This window comes from Astatotilapia calliptera, chromosome 13 (genome assembly GCF_964374335.1).
Source record: "Astatotilapia calliptera chromosome 13, fAstCal68.1, whole genome shotgun sequence".
NCBI lineage: Eukaryota > Metazoa > Chordata > Actinopteri > Cichliformes > Cichlidae > Astatotilapia > Astatotilapia calliptera.
In genome coordinates, this window is record NC_137434.1 from 4,829,628 (window position 1) to 4,853,450 (window position 23,823).

At 39.2% G+C, this 23,823-nt stretch overlaps 1 protein-coding gene across 5 annotated transcripts in view; it reads right to left on the reverse strand.

Moving 5' to 3' along the window:
- The window catches only part of LOC113034599 (stromal membrane-associated protein 1-like), a 148,396-nt gene that overhangs the window by 102,493 nt on the left and 22,080 nt on the right, over positions 1-23,823 (reverse strand). For all 5 annotated transcript variants that reach the window (XM_026189299.2, XM_026189301.2, XM_026189300.2 and 2 more), the window contains exons 2-4: positions 20,782-20,915; positions 18,720-18,805; positions 12,498-12,573 (exon numbers count right to left, since the gene is read on the reverse strand). In XM_026189299.2, coding sequence (XP_026045084.1) covers positions 12,498-12,573; positions 18,720-18,805; positions 20,782-20,915 — 296 coding nt within the window. The remainder of the gene's footprint in view (positions 1-12,497; positions 12,574-18,719; positions 18,806-20,781; positions 20,916-23,823) is intronic.

Consider the following 23,823-nt stretch of genomic DNA (forward strand, 5'->3'; position numbering starts at 1 on the left):
CTTAAAGAAGTCCAGACTCTTTTCTTTCCAAGAAAGACTCCGATGACCTGGATGACTGAGAACCTTCACAGACACATGGATGTTTGTACGTCTCATTTTCCTATCACACATTACTATATCTTAAAGACTAACTTTCTTAACCATTTAAATCAGCAGGCCTTTCAGACGCACTGATAGAAAATGACCAGAATTCAAAAAACAAGGATGTGGCCACTTCATTTCAAAATTGCAAAAAAAACAAAGAGTAAATTTTGGACATGTATTTCTGGAGACCCCAGAAGAATATAGAGCTTTTTTTTCATAAACATTACATTGGGGATTCTGTGGATAATTATGCATCGTCTCATTTCAGGATAAATAATAAACTATTCAACCAAATACTGCTGCTTTTCCACATGTATAAATAACTGCATTGCTTTTTTTAATATCCTGCATGCCATGTGATGCTGCAGGTGGTTCAGATGTGAATCCTACTACAACTATTACATATTTTTGTATTTTCACAGGCATCTGTGCATATTTGTTGTTACAAAGTAAAAATAGTACCTTGTGATCATGCGGATTAAAGGTGGGCCGACTGCTGTGGTGGAGGTTTGGATTGTAATTTACAGTTTGCATTCACATCCAAACAATTTGTGATGTTTCCAACTAAACACTGAGCTTTCTGTTACTTCAACCAACCTTCAATTTGTTTTACACAATGCTTCCATCTGTTGCATTCCTATTAATTGATTAGGACTGTAGCAGTCACATTGACAGACATCGAGATACTGTCAGAATTTTATTCCTGTTGTTACGAGGACAGCTTGAAACTTGTCTCACTGTGAGATGAAGCACCAAAGATATGAAGGAAGAAAAAAAAGAGATAATGTCGCAACTCTTTTTTATATTTTATTCTTTTTGTCTTGGAGAATCCAAAATAGCAAAGTGTGTACCTGAATTCAAACAGAAAGAAGAGTTTGTATGTGTCAGTGGAGTTCAGAGTAGAGCAGCTGTTTCTTTGCATCAAAAGGAGACCGTTAAGGTGGTTTGGGCATGTGATTGCATGCAAGCTCGAGGCCTTCCTTTGGAAATTTTCTAGGCGCATCCAGCAGGGAGAAGGCACAGAATAAGATCCAGAACTTGTGGGATTATATGTCTCACAATGCCTGGGAGTGTACTGGATCACAGGTGGAACTATAAAATGATGGTTGGCTGAATGTATATTTATAATTGTCCATTTTTGTTAATTAAGCGAGTGAATTGACTCACGCTACCAGGAACAGCTGACCTGAATCCAATTCTTGGTCCGAGCTCAAGTGATCCTACCTTGATGATCAGACAAACCTTCCATGGTTCAATCGTAGTAGCAAGTTTTTAAAAAACAGAAAGAAAGAAAAGAAAGCTGTGGGTGTCAGTCCTGTTGTCTCAAACCAAGCTACAAAGTTCCAGCAGCACACTGTTGTTAAGCTCCTGCACACAACACGGTTTGTTTTGTTGGAAGCTAAAATGAGGCTAAAGTGATGCACGCCAAAACACTCTTTAGTATTTAACTCCCTGGGAAAAATACATTTCAAGAAAAGATGTTACACTGCATCACTAACATCAACCCACCTTCCTTCCTTTCTCAGTGCCATCCTCCCCTCCTCCGCTCCCTAAACCACCTCAGGGTGGAAAGTAACGCTGACTACAGTATGTCTTTCTGAGGCCAGAACAGAGAACTGTTCTCCTCCCTCCCCCTTCTACTGCTCTTGTTGCCTGTGGTGGTGAAAGCAGCGCAGCTGAGATGTGAATTCAGAGCATTTTCTACCCCCCTAACTCATTCTGTTGATGTCTTTTAAGGCTGTTTTTTATACATTTCTCTCAAAACTTCCTCATCTTCTGACTTTGATGCTGCTGGAGATGATGATGAAGATAAAGAGAAAGGAGGCTGGAGGGTAAGAGGGTGAGGCTAAAGGGATGCAGAGGGAGGGGAGGGCGAGGGGGGATATAAAAAGGATAGATAACAAGACTAGTACGCACTGGGTGAAAGAGGATGAACAGAGGTTGAATAGATATTAGGACTTAGCGATGGAAGTGTCTGGCTCTCTAGTGTGGTGAGTGCTGATAGTGAGAGAGAAAAATGCTTAACATCTTTACTGAAATTTGTCTGCTGGCCAGACCTTTAACAGCTTCATTTGTACTCTTACAGAGAACACTTACCGCAGAGAAGTGGAACAGTTACACAGAGACTAATAAAACAAGAATTATGGAGGCCGAGGGATAGTGTTAGCTGTTTGAGCTCTAATCCACTTCCACGGTGTTCTCACAAAGCAGTCTGTTAAGTGACCTTGAGCTATGTGTTGTGGTTAGAGATGCACTGATTGATGGGCCAGGCCCCCTCTTGGCCCTGACAAGTGAACGGGCAGTGAGTCTCACATATGTCCAGTAATGAGCCGGTCCGTTTCACGCATGAGCAACACACACAATTATTCAGGAAAACAGTTGCGTGCACACTCACAAGTGTCACTAACGTAGAAACCTCTCACCGCAGACCAGGTTCATCAAAGTAAACTAATAGGGGGTTAGTACCAACAAACATAAGAAACTTAAATCACCACCACAATCACACAGATGAATATGGAAATTTTAAACACAGTAACAAAGATAAAGTGGATAACCAGCAGCCTCAGTATGAGCAAAGGATCAAAGAAGAACGAGGAAAACAGTAACACTCCTTCTGACCTTCTCCATCTCTCAAAGCAAACATCACCTGGAGTAATCTTCCCTGCACGAAGCCATACTGCTGCTCACTGATGGTCACCTCTCTTCTTCACCTAGCTTCAAAAATGAGGTATAGGGATGTGTTTTTTCTGCATTTTTGTCAATATTCTGAAACTAACCTGAAAGAAACTTCTGAGCTTGAGTTTTTCCTCCCCCCAGTCACCAAATACTTGCTCAGAGTTCAGCATGAACTCAGTTGGGATTTTCTTTCTCTCATTTTAGAGACTTTGCCTTATAATAACCAGTGCACTGAGAATAAACAGGTGTTCTAGCTCAAAGAGATAACAGCTTTCAGACTAGACAAAAGTTGTGGACATCAAATCATATGAACGAGAGTGTTACTAACTGTTCACTTTTGAAGTGCTTGGCAAATCTTTGCAACGGTCGATATTCGAGCGCCGCCTAACGTGTCATTTTTTTAATACTGAGCCATTTAGTGGCTTGAGTGTACATGCTGTTTTTTTAAGTGCTGCAATTATCTGTCACACACATTCAAGAAGCATAACACGAGACTCAGCTCACCATTAGGGTCCTCAAGTGTTTTTAAAGTGTTGCATTGAATTGTGTTTTCTCTCAGCAAAAAGAGCTGAAGTAATGCAAGTGACAAGCTTCAGTATTTAACTGGTCTGAGAACGGTGTCTTGAACCAGACTGTGGGTTTAAAAGGTTGAGATGATAAATGTCTTGAAACTACAGTCTGGTTCATAGATTCACAGACGATCTTGAACCTGGCTAACATCAAGCAGGCAAATATCAGGATGATTATTTATAACCATGAACTGAATCATGCTTTCATGAGCAGAGACTTTGCAGGTTCTTGGAGCAGTTAGGCTCATTAAATCATGTGATGAAACACATGAAGAAAAAATAAATAAATAAATCAGCAGATACCCAGCTTTCAAGGCTAACACTGCTAGCTTGGTACTGCTGATGATAAGAGCTGATGTGGGTTTTTTCTTTTTTTAATTTCCATGATTTGAATAAATAGACAGTAATTTCTTTGGATCATGGCTTGGAGAATGCAACCATCATTGCATCCCTATATCATATTGAAACCTGATGTAATACTGAATAAAGTTACACAGGTTCACCATCCTGTTAATTTTGCTAATTAGTATTTAAAGAACCAAGCACCTAGAAGTAAGATCGCGTACTTGGCGTATTGTCTGTCTTGTTAATGTTGGTTTATAATGAAGCACTGTAACAAAAAAATAATAATTTCCCCCAGGGATCAATAAAGTATTCTGATTCTGATTCTGAAACGGCAACCAACTGAATACCAACTAGAAAACTATTTTTGGTAGGGGTTACTGAGGTTGGACAACAGAGAAAAGGCTAGAAAGCTGTAAGGGAGTGACCTGTTTTTAAGTAATTTAATTAGTGGATGTAATCACTAATATATTAAAATATTATATTCAATTTTGACCACGACACTCCCCTAAATTCTATACAGTAGACCTACAAACTATTTTTGTAGAAAATAAATAGTGGAAATACTACCAAAAACGGAACAATTCAGGCGAAGTTCAAGAACACAGAGCACACAGTCAAAAATGAACTCAAGTCTTTACAGTGAGAAAACTCCCACTTTGGAACTAAAAGAACTAAATTACAGAAAGTTGATTTTATTCATCTGTATGTAGCATTTTCAGTGTGAGAATTTGAAAGTCTGACAGTCGACAATTAATCCAGTAGCAAAAATAGTTTCTGAGTGTGGTGCAATTTTTCAAGATTCAAGAATGACACGATTTTTGTTCAATTAAATCATGTTAACATGAAATAAACAGAAAAGAGTTGTGACAACAAAATCTGAGGAAACTGAGTTTATGCAGTATCATATGGAGCTCAACAGAGCTACCTGCAGTCCAGTATTGTTGGCTGATATTAGCCATTTCTCAATATATAACTGTCTGCATTTAGAAATACTGATAAATAAAAATGTAAAAAGTAAAGAAGAAACATGAGAAACATCCTTCAGCCATGTTATGAGTGTTGATGTTGCATAGTCTGTCCACCAGGTCCTTTTGCAACTTGCCTGCTGGCAACGCACATGCTTGGAATGTCACAAAACACAACAACCAGCTGATCCAAGTCTACTGGACCAATATACTGGAATATTAGATTCTAAAGCCAGGTTTGTGGCGTCTCCCTTAGAGACTGAGTGAATAATTCAGTCTTTCGAGAGGGGCTCAGAGAAGAACTGCTGCCACTCCACGCTAAAGAAGCCAGTTAAGGTGGAGCAGGTATCTGACTAGGATCTTTCCTAGGTGAGGTGCTCTGGTTATGTCCTACTGGGATGAGGCCCCAGGGCAGACCCAACACAGGACCCAACTGCTCAGGCTGCTGCCCCTGCAACCTGGCCCCAGATAAGTGGAAGATACATGGATTGATGGATGGACGGAGATATTTGGTTTTAAATCACCAAATAAAAAGTATCTACAGTTTTGTGAAAAAGTGTTTGTCCCCTTCCTGATTTCAATTAAATGCTTCAGACACAAAATGCAGTTTCTAAATTGACATTCGGACTGACATTCTCCCTTCAGGATGTTTTGATAGACAGCAGAAATTATGGCTCCATTCACCACAGCAGGTCTCCCAGGTGCTAAGGCAGCAAAACAGCCCCAGACCATCACACTACCATAACCATAGTTTAATGCCGAAATAAAATACAGGGCCATGTAGGTTTGGATTTGTCCACCTTAATAATAAACATTCATTTAGAAACTGCATTTTGTGTTTACGTGTGTTATCTTTGTCTAATATTTACAACTCCTTGATCATCTGAAACAATAAAGTGTGACAAACATAAATAGGAAAAAAACTGTCATTTAAAAAAATTCCCATATTAGTTCTGCTCTACGCTACCGGACACAGACTCCAGATGTCATGCTGGAGCCACTCTTCCTGTTTGGGGGTTGCAGTTCCTACTGCTGCTATGACCACTGGGACCCTTGGGACTACTTTGAATGTCACCTTCTACATATTTCTGATGTTACTAACAGCCACATCTATAGCAAACCCTTAATAGCGGGTCAATCTCTGCCTCAGGTGGATTTAATGTCTACTGTATGCTGGCTAAATGAAAAGGTAAAAGTGACTTACTGTATTTAAATTGCACAACAAGTAGCTGCAATGTAAGCCGCAATCAAATGTAATTGTCAACCCATCCTTTTCACAAAATGAGAAATCTGTGTTGTTCTCCTGAACCAAAAAAAACAAACTTAAAGCGACCTCTGTCTAACCTTCCCCGTAGCTCATCTGCTCACTGACGTCAGAAAATAACATGTCAGAGCATGGCAGAAGTTAACTAGGTTGCCACAGCTAGTTGCTAGAACATGTACAACATTGGTAAGTACTGTGGACACTGCGGGGAGGACACTCATGACTAACACAGGCAAATAAGGTTAAAAATCAGCAGCCTTCCTCCAAGGCGACCGCGCTGCTCTCTTGTGACATTTTTAGGCCAATCACTGGGCTCATCACCGAGGGTTTGCAAGATGCACTTTGATGGATTGTTGATTCCAGTAACACTGAAATCATTTGTGGTTTATACACAAACACAATCCAACTAATTTACTCACAGCAGAACAATGAGAGCATGCTACTCAGGCAGGGGGAAAAGCATGCATGCATTCAGAGATGACAAAAGACCACTGCACTCTATCAAGTTCTCTTTTTACTGGCTTTCTAAAGAAGTTTAAAAAAAAAACAGAACTTCAAGCAGTAGGATTTGCAAGCATCAACAAGGCTGTTTGACATTACACAATCTCTTTTTCCCCCCTCTCAGACTTTCAGAAATGGTAAGAAGCTGTTGTATCACATCTCTTGCTAACAGAAGATCTGGCTTCAAATATGGAAACGCAGTTGTTCAAACAGGAGACTTTAATATTGAACTCAAGGACAAAGGTTTTTGTACTTTTGAAGTCAAACATGTTTGTAAAGTTCTGTAAAGTCAAGTCACTTACTATCACTTACTATTCCTTTAGCCTCCTGGAAGAACAGACCACCTTCCAAGTTCACAAGTCAGAATTTTCTCCACTTGAGATGTTACAAATAAATAACTATTAAGCATTAAGCTACAACTGGACTGCTCACAACTTAATGTGAAGGACAGAGCCACAGCACGCTGCTAACAGGAAGGTTAGAGCTAAAGCTGTGGATAGGGTCAGCAAAAACACACACCAGACAGCCCTTTATGACAACTACTGAAGTCACTTTCTTGGTCTCAAAGCCACCAGATTCCACTGAGTAAACAGTTAAAACACACAAGTCGAAACCTGAAGACTGGGCCAAGAAATATTTGAAGACAGATTTTTCAAAGGTTTTATAGACTGATGAGATGAGAGTGACTCTTGATGGACCAGATGGATGGGCCTGTGGCTGCATCAATAATGGACACAGAGCTCCACTTCGACTCGGACACAAGCAAGGTGGAGGTGGTATTATTAAAGATGAGCTGGTTGGACCTTTTCAGGGTGAAGATGGCTCGAAAATCAACTCCAAAACCTACTGCCAGTTTTTAGAAGACACTTTCTACAAGCAGTAGTACAGGAAAAAGTCTGCATCTTTTAAGAAGACCATGATTTTTATGCAGTACAATGCTCCATCGCATGCATCGAAGTACTCCAGTACATGGGTAGCAGGTAAACGCCTTCAGCATGAAAAGATAATGACATGGCCAAAGGTCAGGAAGGAGGCCTAAACCCGTGAGAACCTGTGGGCCTTGCTTAAACGGGAGATTTACAGTGTAGGGAAACAGTACACCTCTCTGAACAGTGTCTGGGAGGCTGAGAGTTGTTTTATTATTCTCACTTTAACATTTGCAAACAAACTAGTGAGATGGGAAAATGTTCATTTTTAAAATTAATTGCATAATTCACTTTTACATTCTTAAACATTCAGGTTTAGGTTCATTAACATTTTGGACTGACTGTCCTTGATCCATAATGAAATTAATGCTCAAAAATACAACTTTAATAATTGTGCACACAGTGTATGTGTGTGCAGTATAAGCCAATATAAGTATAAGCGAACTGCATGTAACATGAATAGATGATCAGGAACAAGTGTGACCACCTCAATAAAAGCAGGAAATCTGGCACTTTGCTGGTCTGCAATATCCAGGTATGTGTCAACACAATGCCACAATCTTCCCAGACAATTCACCCCAAGGTCAGATCATACATTCTCAGACAAATTGCAAAAAACTCAAGAGCCACGTCTCTGATTCAGTCAGCATGTTAAATGTTAAAAGTTCATGACAGTACAATCAGGAACGGCTTGTTTGGAAGGGCTGCCTGGGGAAAGCCTCCTCCTTCTGCGGCAGCATAGCTTATATGCTTACATATCTGGAAACAGGACAGCAACCTCCTTTAATATACAAAAAAAATAAACAAAAATCATGGCTGGCTTGTTCTGTATTGAGCCTGAGTTTGTCCCTTGCCTGATAGAAGGCACATAAACAAGTGGAACAGCATCAGCTGCTCATCCTCATGTCTGCCAACATGAGCCTTACATTTGTCAAAGTAAAGCAACCTTCGTCTTCACAGTGTGTTTATCTGTAAATACAAAGCCCTCGAGTCATTACTGTGATGTAATAATAACATTACAGAAATGACACAAAGCAATTTCAATCGTTACAAAAACGCTCTTCACTCAAACTAGCGAGGCTTCAATCTGACAGCAGGCAGACAAAATGAACAACAAAAAGTTTCAGCACAAAGGAAACACTCTGAAATATAAAAACCAAGCAGTGCTTTAATTCACACTGGCTTGTTCACAGCAGGCTTCCTCTGGTGCATATTTATTCCATTGCAATGTCTAAGTTTCCCTCATTCGCTTCTGTTTCTCAGTTTATGCATTTTTCCCCCCTTTGTCCCACTCGCCTCTTACCTCTCTCACACACTCTGTGTTGTCTCTGGCTTTCTCTGAAGCATTGCCAGCAGCCAGACTGTGATCTAGGATCTGTTTCTGCCACCCACGCAGACGGCTTGGCTTTTATATGCAAATTAATTATTAAAAACAACTCATTATCACTTTAAACAGTTTCGTGCAGATGGAGAACGAAGAGGAGAGGGCGGGCTACAGTAACCCTGAGCTACAGTTGGCGTATGCACATGTGTGCTCGTGTATTGGAATGACTTTAAGGCATCCACTGGTTTGATTTATGGATTGGACACACAGCACCCAGAAACATTTTGTGTCATTCTGTCACTGCAGTTGCATCATCACACTGTATTATTATTATTGTTTTTATTTATCTATGTATTTTAAACAGCATGCTGGAGGTGCAGGTGATGGATGTGATGCTGTTGCAGCAAAGATTGCATCCTTCTGAATTCCACACAGTCCACCACAATTGTCGCATCAGATTCTCTGTTTTTATCTATTTTGTTTCAGACAGGACTCAATTTTAAATAAAGAGGTGAGCATATCTGCAAGTACTGCCTGTGAGGCAAAGCTCAGAGTTAACAGTTTCACAGACTTTGTCTACTGTCAATGATTTAACTAATATGGTCATGTCAGGCGCACAGCTCTGACTATGAGCTCAGAAGCCCCGCCCATCTGCTGTTCAAACAGGCAGTCAATCAAAAGAAAGTTGGCTTAAAAGGAGGCAGGAAAGGAGCTAAAAAAAGCACGTTTAATAGATACAGTGGTGTGAAAAAGCATTCGCCCCCTTCTTGATTTCCCATTTTTGTATGTTTGACTGACTTAAATGCTTCAGATTGTCAAACAAATGTAAATATTAGACAAAAATAACACATGTAAACACAAAAATGGGAAATCAGTAAGGGGGCACTCTAAACTGAAGGTATCAAGGCCCGGCATAAGTTAAAAAAGGATTACTCAAAAATGTGAATCATGTAAATCTACCTTAAAGGAGTTGTAGAACAAAAAAATGAATTAGCTGATGTAATAAAGAAACTATTTTGTTGCAAAAAATCATTCAGATCCTTAAAAATGGAGCTTATCCAAAAACCACATGGTAGTTCTTCAGTTAGGTAGTTTACTTCCTTGACAGACTGCATCTATTAGTCTAATATTCCATCTTTCATTGTTTTACACCTCTCACCTATTGGCTTAAAAATTTAACAAAAAAGCTCACGCAGTAATAGTTCAGCGGCCTCAGCTGGAAAGCTTTCATCACATAGGCTCAGCACGCCTGAATTTTTCTAGACATTCCCTGACAGCGCTGCATGTGAACCAGCAAATGTCAGATTTAATCTGATCTAAAGTTTTAAAGTCGTTCATTGGATCAGGTAGTTTAACCTTCTGAGCTCTCTACTACAAAGTGCACGTAATGTCTGTGCCAGTGTGAGAATAGTGCAGGAAACCTTCAGAAGTGATACAACACTTGGACCAAATTCTTTCAACACTCTTCCCGCACAACTCCAAGCCAAACCTATAAAAAAAAAAAACGTATACTCATTTGGTTTGTTTACAACCCGATAATCCTTTAGACAGACGAGACTAAAGTGTAGATATTTGGCCATAATGCAAAGCAACACCGCTGAAGACAACCAAACACAGAATATCGACACAAACACCTCATACATAGCACGCTGGTGGAAGTTGCTGAAGTTTGAAAAGTATCTAATGTCTTTGCGTTACCCAAATGAGCATCAGTATTGAATATAGATGATATACAGTATTCAGTTGTGGTCCAAAGTTTACATGCATACACTTACCAGCACAAATTGTCATGGAGCTGTTGATGATTTCTTTTTCAGTGCAGATTGATTGTACAGTTTGAACTGGATTTTCTCTAATCCACAAAGGTCAAATAAAACCATACACTGACTTAGATCTTTGAATAAGTGGTGCTGAGGGTTCTACAATGTCTTTAACTTGACAAGGAAACTGATTATTAGCTTCTTGTTAGTAATTGTAACTGACAACAAACGGGCATTTCTCTTTGCCGACATAGACAGGATTTGTTTGACAGCACTAATTTAACTGACCAATACTCAGAACAATGGCAAACTCCAAGGAACTCAGTGAGAATCTACGAAGGAGAATTGTAGATTTACACAAGGTGTGAGGGTCTCTTTGAGCAACTGCAGATTCCAAAATCATCAGTTCAAACAAACATACAACTCATTGTGTGTTTTCAAACCTAAGAACACTATATCCACTGTCGAGCATGGTAGTGGTAGCATCATGCTCTAGGGCTGTTTTGAATAGCCAGTGAAATTAAAGTTATTTGAGATTATACTTACTTCAGTACCAAAATACATCAGGAGGAGGATAGCCTTTTACCCAGAGCGATGAAAGTTACCCAGTGTGTTAAATACAGTATATCAAAAGGTAATACATTATGACACCACCATTTGAAACTTTAAAATAAACTCTAGCACACTTTGACAATTTGGCAGGTATTTCTGCTTAAAATCCAACTTTGGTCAGATTCTAACATAAAACATGAGCCTATGAAAAGCATTGATGTTAAGAAAAGTCCAATTTTAGTGTTTCACTAAACCATGACATGTAAGCTAGCGTTAACTAGCTAATTCAAATCTGTCCAAAAATTATGAGATTATTTCTGTTGCTAAATTGCTAAAGATGGCTAGTTACAAGTTAGCCTAACAATTCGTAACTTTGCAGAAAGCATGTAGACATTTTGTGCTGTTGTTGTTTATGGATAATAACAACTGCCAGTTCTCTCCTTTTTTTGTCCTTTTTTTGGGAGTATACAAGGTGATACATATGTGAACACAGACACACAGTCTGACTGCATCACACCAATTTCTGTGGAGTTTCACACCGCCCTTCACGGAGTAACTCACAGTACAGAAACAGCCCACTCACTGAAACATGCAGAGATGCACGCACCTCTGATATCTCTGTGGAAACAAGACAAGGATATGTGCACTCATCCGCCCACAAACACACCTACACCATCATGTCCTTTTTCTCCCTTCACCCACACAGAGCTTCAGTCGTGACACCGACACACACACACACACACACACACACACACACACACACACATAAACACAGTTATCTACTTACTGATAAAGACCTGTATGAGAAGATAACAGTGTTTTTGAAAGGTTATTCTCCAACTGTGTTCAGCAACTCTTTGTATTGGATCCAGCAAGACTATTGTTTGGGTTGAAAAAGATTTTTTGCTTAGCAAACATCCTTTTTACAACAGATTAAAGTGCACAAAAGGTCAGTGGAAGTTAAAAAAAACAAAAAAAAACCCAACTAATTTTTCAGGCTGAGTGAAAGATAAGTGCACTGAAAGAAACTGAGGTTCTGGCATGAAAAGTTCCTACTGGAAGGCATTCACAAGTCTTGTGCGAGGAAAAGATGCCAAACATGATGAGTAACACATTTTAACTTTAAACACGGCAGCTGCCAAACACTATTTGTTGCAGGTTTCAGCCTTTCAGAAATCATTGGTTTCTCAGGAAAAGGAAAGGGATGGAAAAAAAAATCCTATTTCATGATTAAAGAAAACTTTGGCATGCAGTGTTTGCTACTGTTAAAGCTTTTTTTTTTTTTTTTTTTATTAAAGAGGGGAAAAAGGTAGGTTTCCCAATAAAAAAAGCAAAGCTCAAGGGACAGAAAAGCCGTCATTTTACATTTATGTTGCTTTCTGTCTTAAGCACATCAATCAAAGAGCCACCAAGCAACCACTCACACTGAGGTTACATGAAATCGCCTCCAACTGTGGCAGCGCTGCATGGAACCACAACAATAACATACACTCACAAACTGTAAAACACAAACAGTGTTGTTGATACTCACTTGAGCTGTGGCCGAAGCCTCTTTGTTGTAGTACTTTTTCCTCTCATACTTGTCCCGGATAAAGACTTCCACTGCTCTGAAGGTCGGGGTTAAGGACTGAAGCCGTGCACAAAGGTATCCAAGTGGACAATACTTACACACACACACACACACACACCACACGAGACGCATCATAGAGAAACAGCATGCACCGAGTGTACACGGGAATTCTGCACAGCAAAGGTGGGAGTAGTAGTAAAACTTGCAGGAGAAGAAAAAGTCTTTTCAATCCTTGTTTTTGTTTTGTTTTTTTAAGTCGTATGCATACACGTTTTATGTTCCAGCAACTACTGAAACTGAGATTTTGTTAAATAATATTTAATAATCCCCCAAAATAAGGATCCAAGGATATTTCAAGATAGTTGGTTAAACTTGCTTCTAGAAAAACTTTCACAACGTGCACTCATAAGCTTTATGATATGTATTCTGTGGAATAGTCGTCAACTTGAATACACTGAGATTAGAGATGTAGATAATGTGTGGTGACGAACGTTCCTGTCTGTTCAAAAGCTTTATGTTTATCTTTAATTGACAATGACCTCAGGAGGCTGCTAGAATTACAGCATGTGTGTCAGGATCAAAAGCAGACGCTGATGTAGAGCCTTGAAACAAGGTTAAGTGGATGATTGTAGGAGTGAGCAATTAAAAAAAACTCTTAACATAGACTAGCATCAGTACTGATGCCAGTGCCAATGCATGCTACAGACAATTGTGTCTATATTTGTCAGAAGCACAAGATTCAACGTTTCAGTGATGGAGGAAACGTTTAGATTTTCTACATTCGGATCATCCCAATGTGCTAAAAGAAAAACAGAATCCTGTTAGATAAATTAAAATGAAATATTTGACAGAATTTATGTACTGGGAAAATGTCAACCTCAGTGATGAGCAATCGATAATAAGATGTAATTATTTCTGCTGTTTTCAATTAGTGGGATGATGATCGGCTGTACTTTACTTGTTGAACAGCAATCTCTTAAATCTGGTCTTCACAACATATATTTCAGAAAGACTCTTTGCCTGAAGAAACGAGGCTACATTGGCTTCAGAAAAAGAGCTGATGTTGCTCATGATGCTACAAAAACATTTCTACAACAATCTGAAGGTTAAGCAACAACTGACCTGGGCACACTGGGTATACCAGGACACAGAACCATCTTTATAGGTTCAGGAATCATCTCTAAAGTGTACCAAACTAAGCTACAAGCAAGACTTGCTCCCTCCAAGAGCAAGTAAAAGTCAAGCTGTACAATGCTCATGGGACCACCATTGGGATAACACGAAAAAACAAGACAGTGAAAATCACAAGGAGGCTGTTAGAAGGTTTTTTGACCAAAACACAACTTTTTGATTCATTCGACAATCGTTAGAGTTACAGAAAACACTTCATTGCAGCATAAGAACCTTATCTATGTTATAAAACTCAGAGGCGACAGAAGTATAACAGATTCAACCTGTGTGTTGTATTCGTGCAGGGACAGCTAGTCATCGGGGAAGGAACAGTTAATTTTTTAACTATATCAGCAAGTTCTAAAGGAAAACAGCGAGACGCATATCTGTGAGGTGACTCTTAAGAGAAAGTGAGTCATGCAAAAAAGGTAAAAAAAGACTAAAGTTAATGTTCTGGAAGATTCCACTCAAAATCATCACCTCAAGAAAAGAGTTCAAGGTGTTCTGTACAGAGGATTTTATTAGCAGAAACACTAGCTGCAGTTTTTGCTACAACTTACATTGAAACCAAAGGTTTGTACACTTTTGCCCCTTAGAAATATGTGAGATGAGAGGCTAGGTAACAGAAGCGTCACATCTCAGAATAATAATAATGATCACTTTTATTCTTTTATATTGACCATTATCCCTAAATCTGACATCACATTGGGAGATTAGCAGCAGTAACTATGTTGAACACTTTGTGTAAAGGTAAAAACAATTATGCAATTGCTTGATTTAATCAATCTATCAGAGGATTGTTGATGTAAATCAAAGGATTTCATATTTACTGCACTGCTCACCTGTTTGAAATGATGCGTCGCTAAAGTCTGCAGCAGAAATTTGCTCAGCAAGTAACCTGACGAGAAATTACAGCATCACAACTAAGTGAAAGTGTCAGAAAGAGTGAAGAGGGGCTTTGTCAGCTTTAAATCCTGATTAGACTGAGTGTTTGTAAAAGGGCCCGGCAGAAACTGGATCAATTGTATCCTAAACACGATGAGGCAGATCTAAAGTGAGCGCACCATTAGAAGATCGATGCCTGAACATTTGTTGACTGAGAGCTGAAGGGAAGCAAATTCATCAAAAAAGTGTTTTCTAAATAAAGAACACAAGATTCCAAATCAGTAAAAGTTATGTCAAGAAGGCTTTCTAGTAGTGGCCTCAGATGACAAGTCTTTAACCACTTCTGGGGCAGGAACACAAGGTTTGGGCTAAGAGATTTGAAAAGTTCCCTTTGCTGACAATCGGCAGCTAAACGTTTGGGCCATGAACAGAAGGCTGTATGTCAGGAGAATAATAGACAGCGTAATACTGCAGAGGATTTCAGTTAATTGGAGTCGGACACCTGAATGAATCAGACAGCTGTTGGTCTCTCTCCTGATTTCCTCTGTCTAAATGTTGTCTTTAACAGTTTTCATAAAATCAGCCAAAGAAATGGGAACAAATTTTGCATTTTGGTGACAGACATGTAAAATCGGTTCTCTGCCAGGTTGTCTGTTCTGTGTAGATACAACAGTGGTTCATCCTGGGTCCAGTTTTATGCTCGAATGATTAACAGGTCACTTTTAAGTGGCTTAACAAACAAACTAACAAAAAAACGTTTATTGAGTGGGGGGAAAAAAACAGCCTGAAAAAGATGCCTCAACACCACCTTAAAAGGTCAGCTCATTAGAAGCAAACTATAAAAAGAATTCAGGGTTGACTCGAGACTTTTGCACAGTACTGAATATTACGTTTGAAACACATACAGTATTTAAATGTATATACAATTTAGCCATCCATCCATTTTCTTCCACTTTTCCAATTTGCTAGAATGTATCACTTTTGGGCATAGTTATAATGTTTCTCTTTTAAAAAGGGCAAAAAAAATGATGTAAAAGAAAACAAAAACAAACTATTAACATGTCTGATTTCCATATGTGCGATGCTCGTCTCTCCATTTCATGATCACCAGGAAGTTTAATAAAAGACGCTCGGTCTAGACATGGATTTTGATTCTTTGCCACACGCTGCGAGTGACATGACTTATAATGTTCACTCCATTTGATGGATCAGCAAACTTTTCCCAGATAAAAAGGGGGGCACACGAACAACTGAGGTAATAGGAGAACACATTTACACTAAGAACCCCAACAATGTCAAAGGAAAAACACGCACACGACAGTGAGATAAGTGAGGATACACAAACAATCAACCCCACTCTCTCACTCTCTTTCCCTAAACACACAAACCAACACAACTGCGTGCTGCTGTGCCGCAAATCCTGACGTTCTTATCTGCCTATTTCAGCAGTGACGCTTCTGTCGGATCAAGTAAAAGACTTTAGAAGATTGAAAAATGATGACCACCCGCACGAGTGGAGCTGCTAGATAGGCTGGAAGAGGAGGCCTGCTGTGGCTGCGTCTCAAACACACTGCTTATTTATTACTGTTGACTAGAAACAGCAGAGCAGAACTAGGATGCTGCACTGAGATACCAACCATGGCACTCACGGCTGTAGTGGATAAATGTGTGGCCTGGTGACACGGTGGTTAGGCACACGTGACCACAAATCTCATGAAAGACCGATAAAACACACCAAAGGGGGCAGGGATTCTGACATAAGGGCGACTGCTGTTCTTTGACATAAAATCAAAGTCTGGGTCACAATTAAACTCATTTCATATTTATAACACTGTAATACTGGGGACTATTTTACCAAGTATCAACAGAAAGACCTCATCTGCGCTACCCACATGCTGTTTCAATTTCTATTTTCAATTTCAAAACCTAATACTACAAAAATCACCACAAATTACACATTTGATGCACCTGTTAGTTTCATATAATTCAGTTTTTTTTCCACATTGATAACTAACAAAAAAGCTGGTCTAAGATTAAAACATTTAAAGTAAAAGCACATGTTCAAATGTGACTAACTTGATAAAATACTGCTGCATTACTGGTATTTTTATTTAAAACAGTATTTAAAACATTTTCTAAGACAACATTAATCTCAAATCCCATTTTAGTCCATACGTGTGTAAAACACGCCTGCATCTATGAATATCAATGCATTCAAACTCACACACACACACACACACACACACAAAATACAGAGACAGGACTCAAAGTCCATTTCGTCATTTATATACATAAGCACAGTAAACAGCAGGGCTGAGAAGCTGCGTGAGTATAAACAGAGGAGTACACACAGAAACAGCCACATTCAGGCGCGAGCTCCTCTAATCCTGGGTCTGTTATCTGCTGCTTTCAGCCAGCGGCGATGCTGTCAGAGCAACTAATGGACTTCAAAAGAGTGAAGAATGATGACCACCCGCACAAATGGGCCTGCCAGATACAAGATAGGGTATTAGAGGAACATTTCAAACAGGGAGATTATTTATTTTGGTCTGCTGGTGGAAATATGAACATATGCTGGTGTGTTAACCACACAGCTGTCTTGTCTTGTATCTTGGAAAAGGGCAAGCTGGAAAGCGCTGTTACAGCTCTGCGTATAAACACAAACTGCTCGATATGTCCCGGTTAAATGTGCGGAAAGATGCAGAAGTGGCAAGCCTCTGTGTGGAAATGATGTGTGGCGATGTGTGTGCAGCTGAAGCTCAAGCCTGATAACCACAATGAGTTCGATTTGAGATTGTAACGTCATAATGAAAAAGGACTCTGCATCTTTATCTTGTTGCTGTAAAGCTTTCTGACTTTTGATTATTTATCAGTATTTGCAGAAACACAAAAAAATAAAATCACTTACAATATATTTAAACATTTTAGGGATTTGTAGTAAAAATAAATTGAACAGGTAACTGGCACAGTCAATTACTTACTAATTATAAAACCACTTTTTTTAAAAAATCTTTCCTTATTGGGACATAAGGAATTTACTGTACAGTAAAAAAAAAAAAACCCTGCAAATTAAAATGTGCTGTAAATTCTGCATTTTCAATTCAAATCCAGTTGTTTTTTTCTGCATCTCACATACATCAAAAAATGAGTATCGGCTGGTTAAAATATGAAAAAGCCGAGTCCAGCTCCAAATTTTAAACAAACCAATACTCAAACATTTTTTTTTTTTGCATTTGTCCCAAATTACAGATTCTGATTCTAACAATAAAGGCCAGGGAAAAATTTAATGTGTAAACACTGTCATAGATTTTAACGTGCGAAAAAAAAAAGGCTCAAAGTGGTTTGATGGACCACCTTCCAAAAAAATATTTCTTTAAAACGATTTGATATATGAAGCTAAAATTTCCCGGCAACCATTATATATTCAAACGTTATACCATAAAAGTTTATGCATATTGGAGGGCAGAAGACTTGTGTTGATTTGAGACCTAATGGCCCAGTGTCTCCACTGTGCAGCCTGAACACAGCCCCACAGGTTCTTTAAAGGCCCATTTGATAAAGAAGCCGAGTGATGGAGTGTTGCGTCAGGTCACTTGCCCCATCACCTCAAATCCAAGTGATGCGGTTTTTGATGAAGCGCAGAGTGAAGGAAAAGCAGCCAACAAGTGCTCGGCATATATGGGAACTCCTTTGAGACTGCTGGAAGAGCTCCAGGTGATGACTTCATGAAGCTGGCTGATGAATGGAGAGTTTACAAAGCAGTTATGAAACCAAAGACTGAAATATTTAAAGTTTTGTGCTTGATATAATGCGATATGTCCAAACCTTTGACCTGTATGGTGGTATAATGCATAAACTACTTATTTATGGTGACATTTAGAGTTTATATGTAGCTACATGATGACAGGAGCTTTTATATTTGCATGTAGATATCCCGACATGTGTGGCGAAACAGAGGCTTTTATATCTGTGTGTACTGAAGTTGGCAGTTTTAATGCATATGTAATATGAAAGCAGTGATTAAAGTGTTCAGTGAGAGCGATGCTTTATTCCAGTGCATCTGTTTTTACGAGAATAGAGGCTGAGAATAATAAAAAAAGAGTGAGGGAGACAGCAGGAGGAGGATACTGGTCCGTCTGTGGTCGCCTGAAGTTCTCCGGTAGGTGGGCTTCATACAGCTGTCTGGCCCTGGTGTTGCCCATGTCCACCATACTCTACGAGGAGGGGAGGAAGGAAAAAGAGCCGAGAGAGAAAAGACGGAAAAACTGTGTCATTAATACAGAAAAGGCAGTCGGTAAAACACATTTAAGACCTTGTCAAACACACACAGCGAGTTCTTTCATACTTCACATTTGCATTCAACTCAATTTGCTGCAGATTCCTTCCCACTCGCACACAAACACGCACATGCCAAGTGAAAGACACACTGGCCGTATGTGTCAGGGCTAAATTAAGAGGAGGGTGATGAATGGGGTGATGATAGGAGAAGTGGAGGAGACGGAGTCGGAATAATCAGCCATCCAGAATTAATTAGTCATTGAAAACAGTGATTAACATTCAGACTGAGCCCCGTTCCACTCGCACTCAGCTGATGGATCGGCACAGCACGGGAGAAACGCACAGGCACACACCTTTCCCCTGCTACACACCAAGCGAGTACTGCTGTGTGAGCTTCACAGATGTACACAGACACACACAAACACAGAGTGTGAAATAAAATCAATGTGATATGCTAGTTATCCACAAAACACAGCTCCACACTTACAAATTAGCATTAGGCTCTCTGTATTCCCTCTGCATGTGCATTTACACACATGCTGCTGTGCATGTACTGCACATGGCTGCGTGTGTGTGTGTGTGTAAAAACACTGAATGCATACTAAACAGTGGATTTCTGAGGCTGTGTCAGTGCATACAGAGTGACCTTGCAGTATATGCATAACTTCACCTATCAAGGTAACCCTTAAAATGCACTTTTTTGGGGGGTACCATCTGGGTTCTTTGCATTTGCTCATGCCAACATGTCTTAGGGCCGTTTATTTATTCTTTTTTTGGCTCAGCCAGCTCTAAATACAACAATAGTATAATACATCTTTTTCTTTTTGCTGCTCTCTTCAGGGGTCGCCACAGCAGATTATCTGCCTCCGAGCATCCTCCACTCTCACACCAACCTCCTCCTTCACCACCTTCTCTGCGGTCTCCATTCCTCCTTTCCTGCCATCTTTAATGTCCTTTGCCCAGAAGGATAATAGTTGTTTATGAAAAATGGATTACACACAATAAAATATAAAAAAACAAAACAATTAAAGGTTTTTAAACACACAGCAAATGTGTGTACAGAAAGAAATGAGAATGTCAGTGAGCTAGGACACTATATGAGGACTGTAGAATCTACTATGAAAACAGAACGCTGCATTAGGCCTTAGTGATGCATGTTGGCAAGACATTATTCATTTTAAATGTTATTATTAATTTTTCTGATAGAGCCCATACTTTATTGCGTCTGTTCTTGATTTTTGACAAACTTTAAAAGACAGCTGTTATATTGTCTCTGAAATGCTCGGAGGCAACTCAGGTGTGTTTAGCAACCTTAAGTATGCTTAAGTATAAAAAAGAAACATGCCAGTACATATAAAAGGAAAAGACTGAGGGTGTATTATTGCCAACTAGTTCTCTATTCCCACCCCTATTAAGCACCAGCAGCTCCTGTTTATGTTTGAAACATAAATGAACCAGATCACTGTTTGATAACTGTAATTAAAAAAAATCATAAGGATCATGTTTCGTATAATTTGGAGGTGGGTTTCTTGCCTTTGCCTGAATGAAAAATGAGAAGAAAGAAAAAAGACTCAAAAGCCTAAATAATAAATCTTTCCTCCTGTTGTTTTTACTATTTTGACCATTTGCCTTGTTCCAAATGCTCTAATTTCAAATGTAAATCATCCTTGAAAGCAGAACAGGTTGCACACAAGCAACAAGTGAAAACAATGAGTCTTAAGGTTTTTGCTATTATTTGTGATCTTTACTACATAGATTTAAAACCTACAAAAAGAAATACAGTGAGCTTTTGTTTGTAAGTGGCAGAGATCATTAAAAGAATTAAACAATAACAGATTACGGGGTACAAGTGATATCAATGCATTAAGAAGCCTTAAAAGCAGTACTAGTATGGGGAGCATCATTTGCATACCTGGATCTGCTCAGGTGTCCACTGATCCAAATTGACAGATTTGACTCTGGAGATGTGGACACCCAGGTTGCGGTGGATGCCGGCACAGCGGATACACATGAACACCCCGAGGTTCCATGACGCCCACCGAGGCCCTGAAATGGAAAAGAAGAAAAGAGGATATTTCCACTATGAATTACTCCGGTTGCAGTTTTATTGTGAAACTCCTGCTGTGTTGTAGTTTAAGTGACTTGCTGCTGCATGTGAGTTGATCCCAATCATTTTCAACAATTTAGACTGCAAAGGAACTCAAAAACCCAAATAAACTCAAAACTGTGGAAGTGAAAGAACAGCAGGAAGTAAAGAATCAATGAAATACAACTGTGAAATGAAAAAGCAAGCCAGGAGTACTCTTCTCTTTGAAGCTCTTTACCCCACCACCATCCTACAAAACTATGCTTTCAAGTATGAAAAGGTACCTGTACCTGGCACTTGCTGCTACATACTGTGAAATTATTTATTTTTTAGATTTTCTAGGCTCCAGCATGGCCCTTAAATCACTGCTATCCACTGGTTTGAACAGTTTTTAAGCTACTGCTCTCCTGGAATTTTCAGTTAAGGATAATCACTCTGAAATGAATGTCAGATAAAGCTACCAATTTTAGGCTCAGAATATAGCAACAATGGACAATGGATCGACCAGTGGTCTTAACCAGCCTTATATCAAGTGAGGAATTGTCTTGGTAGCCACTTAAAGGAATCAGTCATGATTTAATTGGCACCACCTCCGAGTCTATTTACTAACTGTGTGCATATTTTTATTGCCAGAGTTTAACCTTTTATAAGGTCTACATGATAACACACAATGTCACAAAGCATAAGGTCTGCCCAATTGCTTTAATAAACACAGGTTCAGTGGACTTAAGCATCCTCCCTAGTAGCGCCAGATGTGGATCAAGTTGAACACTTTTAAGATGTGACAGAACAAGAGATATGAAGGATGGGAAGGAGGAGCTTGGTACAGAACCAAGCACCTGTGCTGTACCGCACCATTGGAGTGACAAGAGTGTCGAGCCCAAAGGTAAAGCTTTCATTTACCAGTCAATCAACGTTCTAAAAAACACCAAAAGCCATGAGGTTTGTTCTTTGGAAGAATAACCTTGAGGATAAATGAGGTACCTCTCTTCAGCCCTAGAGATAGGGTGGGAGGCAACTTCAAGCCGTGGATACAAGATAACTGGCCCTCCCTTAGCCCAGTTTTGCTGGAGGTTTCTTCCTTCCCTCTGTTGCCAAATGCTTGGTAGGGTTGTCTGTTTGATGAGGTTTTCTCTGAATTACTGTATTTACTTTACAATATAAAGTGCCTTCAAAATGTTGTTGTGATTTGAAGCTATATGAAAAAAATATTCAACTGAATTAAAATTCTGGTTTTTGTAGTGGTTAGTTACACTACTTCAAAAGTATTTGTCTACTTTCACAAGAATATGAACTTTGTTTCCCTGATCAATAGGAGTTAATATGGTATCAACTCACTGTTTGTATCTATATATACACATCTTCCCAAAGTTGGGAGCATAAAATTTTCCAAAATATCTTGGTAAGCTGAAGCATTAACATTTCACTTGAACACAAATGTTTGCGGAAGCATTCTGCATATCTAGGTTCTTGGTTTTATAGACCTGTAGCCATGGAAGTGAATGGTACACCATAATTCAATGATTTGGATTGTTGAGTGAATATTTCTGCCACTATAGTTTATGTGACGTGCTTTGGAAGAAGTTTGCTAGTGAACAAAGAACAGCAGGTTGTGAACAGCTTTAACAAAGTCAAATCAACACAAATTCAAACTCACAAGAAACAATTTGAACAAAGTCTTTGACAAAGTGTTGTAGTTGTGTGAAGTACACCATCAGGTTTCAGCAGAAATTAAAAAACATAAAAACATAAAATCCAAGCACCAAGAATCAAAGCCTTGTTTTGCTTTGGTAATACTGTCTCACTCACTTTAGTATATCAGAATGTGCTAAATGCCAAATTCTGAGACGTTTTAAAGACATTCTTATCAAAACGGTGCAGGAAGTAATATTCTGAATCCCTAAATCTTGAAGGAAAAGCATGAAGGCGTGTGGTTTTCATTTATGGATATCATTTGATTAGAGCCCATGCAGTTTATTACATATAAAAGCCAATTAAATGTGAATGTATGTGTCAATAGAATGGCTGCAGTTAATCTGAAAGTGAAAGATACCATCCTAGGCGTTTAGGGTTGTGTCAGTGTCTGTCTTTTAAAGACAAAAAAAAAAAAAGTCTTGAATTTTATTGTATGCATTCTCACTTCAATTTAGTGATTAAAGTTTTAATTAAATTTATTAAATTTAATTTAGAACCTACTTGAAAGTATGAAAGGTAATCATGAAAACAGTGTTTAACACAATGAAAGCAGCTTTGAGTTTAGAAAAGTGGTTTTGAAAACCTTTCCAGGGTCAAAATTATAGCAGTTTCCTTCTTCACGGCGAATGATCGAAACTTGACGTGCAGCCATGACGGCAGTGTTTCATGAAACCTCAAACGCTTCTCAAGATGACTGAGGCCTTAAGAATCCACTCACCGTAGGCCATGTGGATCTGATAAAGTCCCAAGGAGGAGTTCGTTAAATTATATGGCCTGAAAATGACCCCATAATTACACTTTCAACTCAAAGTGGCTGACTTCCTGTTGGATTTAGGTTATAGCTCCATGATTTCAGACCCATAGATGAAACAAAGCACAGGCACTGCTCTTTTGAAATATTCTAGGGGCCACTGTGGAGCCATTTTGCAGCAACTATCGTTAAGAACTATAGAACTACAGGGTGGGCCATTTATATGGATACACCGTAATAACATGGGAATGGTTGGTGATATTAAAGTCCTGTTTGTGGCACATTAGTATATGTGAGGGGGCAAACTCCTCAAGATGGGTGGTGACCATGGTGGCCATTTAGAAGTCGGCCATCTTGGATACAACTTTTGTTTTTTCAATAGGAAGAGGGCCATGTGACACATCAAACTTATTGGTAATGTC